General features: G+C 40.5%; 1 protein-coding gene across 1 annotated transcript in view; it reads right to left on the reverse strand.

Moving 5' to 3' along the window:
• Nucleotides 1–2,111: 2,111 nt before the first annotated feature.
• Nucleotides 2,112–13,827, reverse strand: part of PDE4B (phosphodiesterase 4B) — a 542,770-nt gene continuing 531,054 nt past the window's right edge. Inside the window, 7 exon segments of the mRNA XM_049110336.1 lie at nt 2,112–4,433; nt 7,299–7,481; nt 8,181–8,303; nt 8,415–8,569; nt 10,483–10,582; nt 12,645–12,809; nt 12,951–13,049. Coding sequence (XP_048966293.1) covers nt 4,068–4,433; nt 7,299–7,481; nt 8,181–8,303; nt 8,415–8,569; nt 10,483–10,582; nt 12,645–12,809; nt 12,951–13,049 — 1,191 coding nt within the window. The 3' untranslated portion in view covers nt 2,112–4,067.

Raw genomic sequence — 13,827 nt, forward strand, 5'->3', positions numbered from 1 at the left:
TAAACCCAGGCCAGTTGGCTCCAGAATCCATGTAATAAACCATGTTTCTTTACTTGAACTCCAGTAGGCTTTGTTCAGTGGACTGAACAAAGAGAATTTGAGACTTTCCATGACTTCCAACTCATGTCAAAATAAGCCTGTGGAAGTCTGATAGTGCCTGACTCTATAAGTCAGCCTTAGGCTCCTACACATTTTTTTAAAGTATCCTCAGCCCTGGCAAAGATACCATAGTAATTTCTGCTTCCACAGTAGCTCCTTGCCATTAGGAACACTGATGTGTCATCATAGATAAGAGAACGGTTATACTTATAGCCTATGTTCTAGAACCAGATGATTAACTTTCTTTTAGACTTATCTTCATTGTGGTTTTCCTGAGAACATAATTATGATTTTGTGGTCTGCAAAGCAGATGGTGAGCAACACAAGCAGCTTGCAAGCTCCTGGAGTATAGAGCTCTGAGTTACCTCATCTCTGATGCCTGGCCTCATCTCTGTACCTGAACCAGCACCTGGCCATGGTGGGTGCACGATATCTGAAGACAATTGCAGTGAAAGAAAGTTGCTATGGCCTGAATGTGTCCTCTCCAAAATTCATCTGTTGAAATCCTAACTCCCTAAGATGACAGTATTAGGAAGTGAGGCCTTAGGGAGATGCTTAAGTCATGAGGGCTGGGTCTTAATGAATGGTATGAGTGCCTTAAAATAAAAAGGTCCAGAGAGATCTTTAGTCCTTTCCACCAAGTGAAGACAGAGCAAAAAAGTACCAGCTATGACCCAGGAGGTGGACCTTCACCAGAATGTGACTATGCTGGTTCCTTAATCTTGGACTGATCTCAGCCTCTGGAACTGTGAGAAATAAACTCCTGTTGTTTTTAAGCTGCCCAGTCTTTTGTCAAGATTAAAGGAATGACAAAAGCCTTAGTCCCAAGCATGGCTCTTTCTTCAGGAGCAAATAGCTCTCCACTCAGATTGCACATGGAATTACCTGTGGAGAATTTTAAATTTGGCGCCCAGGGCTCTACCCAACACCAATTCAAATAGAATCTAGGAGTGTGGGTATGACCCAAGCATTAATATTTTTTTAAGAAAATATTTATTCTCCAGGCGATTCTCATTTGCAACAAGGATTAAAAACTAGTTCTCTGTAGAAAACATACCTGCACATATTCATAAATATTTATAGCTGTAGACATTATGAAAGTCACACCTGTGACTCTGCTAACCAATTCACTTTTGTCACTTAATCTGTAAGAGCTCAGGAATCCAAAAATCTAAGAAGCACTTCTCTATCAGAGAAGGTAGCTAAGTGCTGTAAACATTAGCTCTGCAACCAGCAGGCTAACTGGTTCTGCAATATTGGCTCATCCTGTCTTTGTAAAGAATTAGGTAATTTCAGTTTATTGAGTGGAATTCTAAAGCAGACCCACTTACTAGTTTACAAACAGTTCCCTGTGGTTAAATATCCACTGGTTCTTATCTATGGCTTTCCTCACCACACACACACACACACACACACACACACTTCTTAGGAAAACATTTTTTAAAGCTGATTTTAAAATTTAAAATTTCAACAAAACATTTTAATATTCTGCCTATCATATTTATATAGCTCTTTCCAGATCAAACCAGATGATCAATAAGGGGCTCCACAAATCATCAAAAAGACCATGAGAGTCAATCAGTACTCTATCAATGGTGCTTGAAGATGACTCTTTGGACCTCAGATCCTTTGTGTGTAAAATGAATCAGTAGAACCGACTCCATGAAGCTAATGTTCTGGAATTCTATGATTCATTTTTTCTGGAGGACTCAGCCAAGTTGGAGATTCCCTTGATTTATAGTGGATTAAACTTTTCAGACTCTTAAACTGGTTTTGTTTGTTTTCCTTTACCACCTCCCGCATCATTGAGCTGTGTGGATATTTGCTAAGAACATGTGAAACGTTCCAAGCTAGGGGACTTTTGGGACACAGATTCTGAAACTTCAGTTGAGAGGTTGGCCAGGCAAAGTAATTGGTTTCCTTAGTGCGGTATGGTAGGAGAGAAGAGAAAAAAAGATCTGCTTTTCATAGGTCAGAACTAACCACAAAATAATTGGGCCTACAGTCTAATCTAATCATGCTTCTGTTTATTCACTTCATATAAAAGTCTCTTACGAATGCATTTGAGCACAATATATAATAATAATACTATAACATACATTGTGAGAAACTTTTGAAAACAATAAAATGTTCACCTGAAATAATGCAGTGTTCATAGACATACAAACCCATTGGTCATGCACATTTGTGCCATTTCTTTAGTGAGTTACAATGCTGAACTGAAAGCGTGGAATATATTTTACAAATGGAGACTGAAGCCAATTACAGGTCTAACAAGTGTTATCAGAAGCTTCACATTTGCATAATTTACTACATCAGTTCACATTTTATTATAAAATTCACATTGCTTTATTGTGTGTGTGTTTTTTTTTTTTTTTTTTGTAATTAGTTAGAACATGACATTCCTGCTTAATGGCAGGCAGGAGGCTTTTGCTTCAAAGTCAGTAGTTTGGGAACACTCAGAAGAGCCATCTGTGAGCAAATGTAGTGTTGCTGTTTAAACCAAAGCCACAATTATAGTAGAACCCAGTCATAACCCAACTCCTGCGTACACAGATTTGGATAGAACATGGGTAAAAACTACATCCCCTTGCCCCCTACCCCTATCAAACTCTACAAAAGTAAAAGCTCAGTATAAACCATTTAATATCGAATGTGAGAATCCTGTTTCCAAAACTGGTTCACAAAGGAGTTGTGCAGAATTAGCAACTCAGACAGGGAAGGGGGCAGACCGTCTGAATAAAAGCCCACGAATGTCCTCCTGGGAGGGGGTCGTATGTCTTTCTTAAGCGATGTCCAGGTTATATAATACACAATACAAAACGTTACAAGAAAAGTCGCAACTCTTAGGCAGAGTTTTCTACACAAATGTAACACCACCATTGGCAGGCAATGTTAGATATATAAATTAATAACTTACAAAACATTACATTATATACATTAAGTAATAAATAGACTGTTATAATAAACAGAAACGGAGGTGTTAGCGCAGAAGGCAGTGCAAGAGAAGGACGGCAGCATCAAATTGAAACCGGTGTGTCACTGGGTAGAGAACGCTGGGGGGTGGGGGGGTGGATGGGGGGCCGTGCAGCGCCCAGTGGCTCAGGGCTTCAGGACTCAACATGGCGCACTGCCTAATCAAGCTACATTTTACAGACTGTTGTTGGGAACGACACAACTACCCCTTCCCACCTCTTAGCTTGTTCGCTTTTATTCTGTTTGTAGCACAAAAGTGAAGTCCTAAGAGGAGAAGAAAAACTGCTGTAAGCAGGCAGACAGAGATTTGTTAGACGGGCAACTGTGAAGTTGGATGGGACAACAGGGGAAGGAAGTGGAATGTAGTTAGAAGCATATCCTTTCTATTTGCAAAATAACTGTAGTAAAGTGAAAGATATTGCCCATGAAAGAAGGAAGACCATTTTCTTTCCTTTTTTCCCCACCCCCAGAAAGAGTCAAAAAAGTTTATGTCAACTTTGAATGCTTATCTGTGTAGAAGTTGATACTAAACTCTAGGTATTCAACAGGTGTTTTAAAGACGTGAAAATGTTCTACAAAAAAGGCACACAGGTTGGCAGACAAGGGGACAGGTGAGCGGATTTATACGTGAAGTTATTAGTCAGTTCAGTCACGAGAGGGGGCAGATTCCCAAAACTTAGTGCAGAGAAATCTCTCAGTTTTGTGTCTTCCATTTTCAAGCCATTTACTCAGGATCTGATCTTGGCCTCCAGTACCAGATAAAGCTTCAGCTCTCCATCCACTAAGCTTGCAAGCAAGGCAAGTCAACCGTGGGATTTTCTGAACTGCTGTCTGCTTCACGGTCTTGCATTCTGGCTCCAAACTCGAGTTAACTGGAAAGGCCACATGGCCCTTGTCCCGCGCAGGCCTACGTCCCCATGATGGGCTGGCCCTACCATACAGCTGGCATGCTTGTCAAAGGTGGAATGTTCATCTCCCCACAGAGAAGGCGATTATGTGTCGATCGGGGTCTTGTTCTCCGCCCCAGTGTCTCCATCAGTGTCTCCTAGCGAATCCCTATGTTCAGGGTCGATCACACAAAGTGTCTTTGTGCTGCTGAAATAATTGTGACCCTCTCCCTCTTTGTCAGGGCCTTCAGAATCCTCCTCTTCAAGGGTTAGTTCAAACTGAAACTTCTCCATCAGACCCTGACAGTCTCTGTTCTGCTCATCCAGCGGTGGGGAGGGACTCTGGGGTATCATGCTCTGATACCAGTTCCTGTTATCTTCTAATGTATCCAGAATGTCCTGGGCATCAGGCTGTACCAGATCTGCCCAGGTCTCCCACAGTGGGTGCACGATGTAGTCAATGAAACCGACCTGGAAAAAAATAAGGTTACAAGTCGATTATTATGATGGACTCTTAAAAAACCAAACAAGCAGTCCTGGTTTCTAGACAAAGAAAGAGCCACAACAACCCAAGAGAGATCAGTAATGATGGATTCCCCTATTTGAGCATATGCTCTGTGGTACACCCTGCACTGGATGTAATATATATGTTATTACTCTTAAGTCCCCAAAGGAGGTATTGTTATCCGCACTCTACAAAGGAGGAAACTAAGATTCATTGAGACAAAATATCTTGTCAGAGATCACAGAGCCGGTAAGTGGTCTGATTCCAAAGCCTGTGTTTGTCTCACTAGAACATACTACTTTTCCTTTTTTGTGTGCCAGATAAGAAGTCTGGATGTAACCCTGGCTGGGAATGACTTTGCCTCTACTTGGATTCTGTGAGTCATTCTCCAAAGAAGGAAGCTCCAGGTCTAATGAGTTCTGACTCAAGATTCCTTCCCTGATTAATTTAAAATATGCCACCATTCCAAAATGAAGAGGAGACGGCCCCTGATGACTCTGAAATTTCTCAAGTTCCACGGAATGCTTTTGTTTGTAGAGGACTTTGGTAAAACATCTGAAGATACTTCAAGCACCTAAACAAACAAATATTCCCTCTGTGGACATGTCTGCAATTGTCTTAGATCCACAGGGTTATAATCACTTCCATCAGGAGAAAGGAGGGAAAATAAAAACAATTAAGCAGTTCCTTTGCTAGTGTTCCTGTGAATAAATACGAGGCTTATGGCTCTGTTATGGTTTACACAGGGGCTATGCATCCTGCATGAGCTGGCTCTGTGGCCTTATGCTGACCTCTCCATTGTCGGACAAACAGGAAACACTGGGGGTGGGGGCAGGTTGTGAAAAAGAATAGGCACTAGTTGAATGAGGGAATGGAATTCCCCTGTCCTGGTCTGGGGGACTGGAGAGATACTGGGTCTGGATTCAGGGGTAAATGAGCAAGAGCAGCGTATATGTGTCTGTGGGACATGAAATAGCTATCTTTCCATACGACTGGAAACCTGCCCTTAAACAGCTATTCTGGGTTTTGGAAAATCATTTAATACATCAAAGTTCATAAGTGACTCTTTTATATCTATATCTATATCTATATCTATATCTATATCTATATCTATATCTATATCTATCTATCATTATCTATCAACCTATCTATCATCTATCTTCTCATCCCTGGTGCTTCCCTAATTTTAACACAACTCATACCAAAGTCAGGGACCTCTGTCATCTGCATTGGTACATGTGAACTTGACTGCAAATGATTCAGATATTTCTCTTGCATCTGCCCACTCCCTCCTTTCTCTTTTTTCCTTCTTTATGTGTATTTAATGGATTTTAGAGACTATTCTCAAGGTGTTTTCCAGGGACCTGAAAAAATTAACTCAAGGCAATGGAGAAAATGGGATCAGCTGAACAAAGTGCTGTCATTTCCTTTCTTCATTTGTTTTGCTTCTGTTAAATGCTTGGCACTTTTTTGAAAGGGAGCCTCTAGTTGCTTATTTGTGAGGTCCAGGGATGAGAGAGCTCTACAAATCCGAAGAGCACCGAGTCAAGGACTTTATTGCCAGACAACTCAGACAATGCTTGCCAAAGCCCATCTGCGGGAAACACCTGAGTGGACCATGACGTCATGGCAACAGAGAGACCTGCCCACAGTGATGGAGAGTGAAGAGCTCTGGGCGGAGGGTAGCTGGGTCATCCAGGAGCTGGTGAATGAACCAAGAGGAGAGCTTCTCCACCTGATGCACTGGGAAACAACTGCTGTGTCTATTTCACAAAGCTCTTTGAGGTTCAAATAGGACAAGGTATGGGAAAATGTATGGAAAACCACATAGAACACCATATAAATATAAAATATCACTGTTGATAATCAATGGACATTATTCTACTTAACTAATTGTTCAAATTTAGGCTTTAGGGGATTTGAATTGGCCCTGACAACTGAATGTTAGCATGCATTTTTATAGCATATTAGACTTTTAGAGCACTTTCACAGATTTTAAACTCATTTGACTGGGTTTCTTTAAAAAACAACAAAATGATAACTGCAAAGGAACTTTGCATTGATATTATAACATGTGTAAGTTTGGGGGTAGCAGGTAGCGGGGAAAGAGGATGAACACGAATTAAAAAAGCACTCCTCAACCTGGACCCATTATCGATCATGACCACCTGGCTCAGGCCATTCGTTGCCCTGAAAAAATAACATTTCAGCATGCCCTGAGGCCTTTGTAGGGATATTGATACCTCTAGTGGGACATACTCTGCAACTAGAAGTGTCTGAGGCATTTCTGTATCCCCCTGCCTCCAGCATAGCATCCCCAGTTCTCAGACACAACCCAAGATGTCAGTGTGTTCTCAGAGGTGGAGAAGCAACCTTGGAAGGGGACATAGGATGGGGCGTTGACTGTGAGGTAGAAGAGGTATGCAGAATGAGATTCACATTTGGCCGTGCACTTGATAATGGAGAGACAACAGACACAGGGCGGAGGAAGCAAGGATGAAGAGTAGAGCTCTTGGATGAGGACAGGGAGAAAAGAAATCTGGAGAGACAGTGAGGAGGCAGCCGCTCTAAGTTTAGTCAGCTAGATTTGCTAAGGCCATAGACAACTTTCTAAGCTGCTTGAGAAGACACAGATCAAGCTGCGATGAGTTTCTGAGGCCTACTTTGTCTACACCCTGTGAAATTGAGTGTAATGGAGAAGGCGAATGAGTCACAAGCAGAATGGAACTAAAGGGGTAGTTGCTTCCTTATAACTTCAGGAATTAGATAGAACCCTCTAGTTCTACAATCAGCAGAGCTCACAAAAACTTTGAAAATGGCATAGTATATACCTGGGATTTTTCCACAGAAGCTGTGTGCTTATCACACATTGGGCTAATCTCCATTCCTCTCTCCCGCTCTTTGTCTCCCTGCTGGAAAAATTCTTCCATGATGCGGTCTGTCCATTGCCGATACAATTCCAACGACTTGGTGGGGTTGCTCAGGTCTGCACAGTGTACCATGTTGCGAAGGACCTGGAATCACCAAGTTTTAGAAATCCCATAAAATATAGTGTAAATACTACCAGAACATCTCATATCTCTTGTACTAGTACACTTGGTACCAAACCCTAGAACATTTTAGTTGCATTATAATTGTGGTGTGTGCACAAAAAAATGTGCTGGCTAGACATGGTTATTTACCATTATCGAGTCCTGAAAGGGAAAATGTGTGTCTTCTCAGATTGACAGTCATTGAATGTAAAAATTGGAATGAACATTAGAGGTCAAATGCTGCCATCATTTCCCTTCCCCAGTTTGGAAAAAATGCAAAGAATTACTCAAAGTAGATGTCTTCATATTTTCCACTTGTGGAAAGAGACCAGCTGATGGCAGTTAGTATAATCAAAACAGACCTAACAATCTTCAAGTCGATGGGATTTATATCCAAACGCGAGCTTTTGGGACCAGCAGTCACGTATCCCCTATTACAAATGAATTTTGCCATTTATTTTTAGCACTAAGCAATTCAATAAATAGGGTTATGTTTTTTCTTCATAAATTAGAGGATAAACTTGAATGTCCATTTTCCTTAGCTTGTTCTTAAAATAAACCCAAGTTGTAATAATAATCAGATGTGTGGCTAACTGAACTGATGCTTGTTTTCATTGTTGACTTGTTGTTCGGTTTAGTTTGATTTGGCTTTGTGTTAAATCAAAGGCATTCTTCAAATACCTGTATACGATCCGTGTAGTTGTCCAGGAGAAGAACACCTGAACTTGTAACTTTCTTTGTTTCTACCATTGTCTTCAGGTCTGCCAGCAGGCTCATATGTTTGGACATATCAGTTGCTAACACCTAGGGTAAAAAGAAAATGAAACTCTCAGGAAATTCAGTTTATCATAGAGAATGGGATTTCTCCTTCTGGGAAGGGAACAGTAAGTGAAGGATGTAGAAAGGAAGTCTTACCATGTCAATAACCATTTTCCTGAGTGTCTGGCGCTGCTTCTTGGTGAGATTCTGGAAGATGTCACAGTGTTCTTCTTGCAGCAGCTTGAAACCCACAGCAAGGTGATGGTTTTCCAACACAGATTCATCATTATACATCAAAGCGAGTTCTGAATCTAATAAACACGGAAAATGATGACTTAATAAGAAAGGGATATAATTCCAATGTTGGCATTACTTCAGTATGAAATCAGATCTAGTTGTCTCCACATGATGTCAGGAACCAAGACCCACATGTCATTTCTCATCAGAGAAACCATTTCCCTCTTCAAGAGGAAGTAGTTCATTCCTAAGCAAAACATGCTTGTCATAGATACTGGTGCATAAACTCTCTTTGACTAAAATTCACAATATTTTAAAATTCTTTTTCTCCTTCTTCATTTCAGATGAAAAATCGACCATTAGGTAAGCTCATTCCCAAGCAACTGAATCTTACTTTTATCTCAGTTTGTAATTTCCTTTATGTCTTCACGCATTTTGTGCTGTGGAAAGGAAAATGCCACTAAACTTTATCATATGTATGAGGATTTTCAAACTGATTCACTTTTGTTATAGGTTCCCCCTGTTCTGTCAATTGCGACTTTCCGATTTTCAAAGATGATAATAGTGTGGGTGTGAAATTTTGTTTTATCTAAATAATTCAGCTCTCTGTAGCTTTCTAAAAAATGGTAATGAAACATCAGTAATTTTTTAGAACAATCTTGATGTCAGATTTTCTGTCCTCTGGCCCTATATGTCATAAATAGCAACATCTGGATACCTGAACAACAGTTTCCAGCCTGCTTTGGATCACACAGAAGAACCACAGACATGTTTTGTTAAAGCCCTGGTCTGCATTGGAGAAGATGGTCAATAAATTCTAGAAGGACCATTTTCTCTTAATAAAGAATAATAGCCAAGGGATGGTGATAGGTTACTAGTTGTGGATGCTGTCCCTTATATACCATTGCTTTAACTGTGTGCTTCATGTTCCATCCTCAGAATACATGGTGGGGTATATTAAGTTATTTCAGCCCTTCCTGCCTGTTGACCCTGTGATTAATCCCAGATCTTCAAACTGCGTTTATATGTTCTAGTGTTGTCGGTGGCTGTAGCAGAAACACCATTTTTCTGCGTGAAGCTAACTGGCTGGTATATGGATTGATTTGTGACACACACTATACCAGCTGTTACAATCCAATAGCCAAGTAGTTGCCTGATGTTTATGTTCTTTCAGTAGAAGAGCAAGGTTAAAAAAGAATCTACCCTATACCTAGATCATTCAGATATTCTGATAACAAAGTAGGACAGGAACTCTTTTATAGCAAGTGGCTCAAAACATTTCCATAAAACCATCAGCACTTGATGTCAATTATGACCACAACTGTATAATCAATATTCTCAGAAGAAAATGTACTGAGATTTTTAGCACTTAGAAATAGTGCATTGAGAAAATTCCACGGCTTCTCATTAGCATGGATACTAATCATTTTCAGCATGACAAAAGCATTGAGTATAGTTTGGGATCCTAAGGCTGGAGCAGCGCTAAATGTCACTGGGTCATCTTCCCTACTACAGACCAAGCATTCTGGTGCTTTCCTTGGAGTCTTATTTTTTTTTTTGGAGGTTCCCATGCTCAGGTCCAACATTTGGGACAGCTTCCTCAGTAGAGAGGGACACTAGTGGGTCACCATGTTCTATGGGAGAGTCCTGCATAACACTGAAAATCATTATCACGTTATCCCCAAGCCTTTCCTTGTCCTTACTGGATAATTCCACATCTGTTACTCTTTCCTCACGTATTGTATTTTCCAAATGTTGAGTACTTTTTATGGCTCCCCTCTGACCCTTTCCAAGTTCTCCATGCTAGCTCAAAAATTATGTTGCCAGACTGGACACAGTATCCAGGAAAGGTCTGACCAGCTTGAGTGGAATGGAAGGATTACCTCATTATTACCCTTATTATCATCCATAATGAAAACATTAGGGGGAAAAATGAAGCAATGAATCATACAATTATCTCGAATGACTATTCTGGTAGTGAACTCACTTGTGTTGATGAGAAACTGGTTGGAGACTCCAGGGTGATCCACGTCATGGATAGCAGCTGCAAAAATGGTGGCCAGAATTTCCAAATCAGTGAAGACAGCCTGTAGAGCAAAAGGAGCACATTTAACTCCAGATCCCATTGGCCTATCCTGCTTATTCACTTTCATATTGAAGTATCCCATTCCATTCTTGTTGGGAGAAGGACTGTTTGCTGATGTATATGATGTCTCAATACACTAATTTCAGTGTACACTCTATCCATCATCATAAGGTCTCACATGAAAGGGATGATGGCAAAAGCCCATGCTCACATCAAGCTTATAGGAAGGCATTAGCACCATGCTCAAGACGAGTAATCAGGTGGGGTCCTGTTTATTTATTGGATAAGTAGTATAGAAGCATGGTGCTTATATAACATGAGTGCATACAAGTCAAAAAAGCAAGTCGGACTGGCTCTGCTCTGAGATATAACAACATTCATGGTTTCACGTGGTTTCAGGCTGAGTAACTCAGAGAAGAAAGGCTAAATCCCAAACTCAGAAGACTGGCAATAAATTATTTCCCAAAGCTAAATTTGTAGAGTGGCCAGAAGCTTTCATATATTCACCCATCCATTCATTCATTCAAGCATTCCTTCAGTTCCTATCCACTAAATGTTTACTATGGGCCAGATCTGAGAAGATTTCTTAGAAGTGAAACCTAATGCCCCTCTGCTCCCCTTCATGCCATGTTGTGAAGCCTCCTCTGCCCCTACTTGTATAGGATAATTTAAACCTAATATTTGTGTAGATATATATTCCTTCTGACTAAAAGGTCTTTCATTGGCTGAAATGTCTTTCCTCATCCTCTGTGATTACTTAAATCTTCTGATCCTTCAACCACCAGCTCAGTTTACACCCCTCCTATGAAGACTAGTTGCTCAAGGACACGTTGAGCGGTCTCTTGTCTCATCATGTACAGCCCCCGTGGTCAATTTCTGGACGCACAATAGGCATCCTATCAATAGCAGTGGGTAGTTGATAAACAGTGTTGGCCCACTCTATAATCCTTATACAGAACATACAAATAATACTGTTTCTCTCCTTCAGGGGATAAAACAGCCTCAGCTCCATTTCACTTTCCCATCGTCTTGGATCTCTTTTATCAGGAAATATGGAACACAAACAATAGAATAGTGGTCAGTCTAATCTTTCTTCACCTTCCAAACTGAACCTGTGAATCTGGTGGGGGTTGGCAAGTCTCCTTCTGCAGTGAGCCTACACATTTTGGAAGTACCTACCATTGCCATATGTCAAGGAAGAATATGGCCTGCTAGGCACATTGCTGCTAACACTGGTGCATGGAAATGCATTAATCTACTAAGGAAGGAGTCACAGCCGCCTTCTAGCAAGATGTCTAGCAAAATGGAATGCTGTTCATTAATTCCTCAGTTTTAGATATTCAGTTACTTTTGTAGAATCAGTTTTATGAATTCTTAGGAGAATAAGCTAACAAATGCTTATTCCCCACAGGAACTATGTAGGACATTTTATATTATACTTCTGTGCTATCCCTTACAGTATTTGGGTTGGTATGGGCAATTCAGATCAGTATATGCATATTGAGGATAAACTACATACTAGATGCTGAACTGGATACTTAACTACATACTGGAGATGCAATGAAAAATAAAGCACCCTGGGGGCACCTGATAGCTCATTCGGTTAAGTGTCTGATTCCTGATTTCCAAGTGTCTGACCTGATGATTTCCATCATCAGGTCATGATGTCAAGGTCATGAGATCAAGCCCCACGAAGGGCTACATGCTCAGTGAGGAGTCTCCTTGAGATTGGCTCTATCCCTATGCCCTTCCCCCCCATGCATGAGCATGTGCTCTCTCTCTAAAATAAATATATCTTTAAAAAAAAAAACACCCTGTTAAATGCTTGATAATGAAATAACTTTTCAATTTTAAGAGATATAAAGAGATGGTTACTCTGATATTTGAAAGCAGAGTAAGTAGAAATGCCATTCATTTTTATTAGTAAACCAACGGATAGATGCTACACAAAATAAAGAACCCATTTGAGCATGTGCAATTATTTCTGTAACTATGTTACATGCTGTATAGCACTTTTCTAAAGAGGATGGGTGGTTAATGCAAAACAGATCATAACTACTCACATCTAATGCTGGCGTAGAAAGAAGAACATGGGTTGACTGGGCTACATCAGCAGCGTGTAGGCTGTTATGATATGCCACATCAGAATGGTAATGGTCTTCTAAAGTCATCATGTAGGTTACAAATGTATCAGATGAGATTTTGAATGTCTTTAGGAGGTCTCTTTCCTATGTAGTAAAATGGAGTAGAAAATAAATAAGTGGATGTTCAAAAATGAAGAAAAAGTTAAATCAGGAAAGTGAACTGGGATGGAAAAAAATCATAAAGAGCCATCTAATTAAATAAGCAATACTCTCCTTTTAACTCACCTGGAAAATGGCATACATGATGCATGTGAGGGGCCTATTGTGTGAATATCCAGCCACATTGAAGATGTTAAGGCCCCATTTGTTCAGGTCTTCCAGCTCCTGTAATTAAAATGAGAGGAATTTAGGAATAAAACTAGTTTTGTTAGCATGCCTCATTATTTTCATTTAGTTTTTGGACAATGGCTGGCTAAGACTGTGGAGTGTCTCTTTAGAGTGTTTGGGTCTAGTTGCATGAAAATTTGAAAATAGAATGGCCTACGAGATTGGACATCCTCTTCATATTAGTTATAAGTTTCTGTATATTCTTCAGAAAAGGGAAAGTGTGTGTCTAATATATAGATTGAGTTGTTAACCTGTATTTGCACATCAGTCCTCAACCAAGTTGTATTCAGAGGTAGCTGTCAGTGGCTTAGAGATCCCTCTAGTTCCATTTCCCTGTCTCTTCTCTTCACTGAGCACTGGCTAATTAGTAATAGCTGAAAAACCACCTCAGGGGAACTCCCTTGCCCTTTGGCTATCATTGCAAAGGGCCCAGTTGGGGAGACTCAGTTGCTAGAATGTGTGGAAGTCAACCCTAATTTAGTAAAAGGTCACGAAGAATGCCAACCATGGATTATTCCATCTTAGAGTTCTTGGGCCACGGACAGGCCTCGGAGAAACAATTCAGTCCTCCGTTGTGTGATTATTCCAAGATTATCTGATTAAAGGAGTAATTTATTCTATCCTGAATTCTTGCCCAGAATAAGGGATCTAGGCTCTCCCCAGAGGCTTGCCCCAATGTAAGATCAATCTTGCTCCAATGCCATCTGTCAGAAGTCTCATTGAATGTCTCCTTGCCCATGGCAAGCTCCTTTCCTATTGTCACAAGGCTGCAGGA

This window comes from Canis lupus, chromosome 5 (assembly GCF_003254725.2).
Source record: "Canis lupus dingo isolate Sandy chromosome 5, ASM325472v2, whole genome shotgun sequence".
Lineage (NCBI taxonomy): Eukaryota > Metazoa > Chordata > Mammalia > Carnivora > Canidae > Canis > Canis lupus.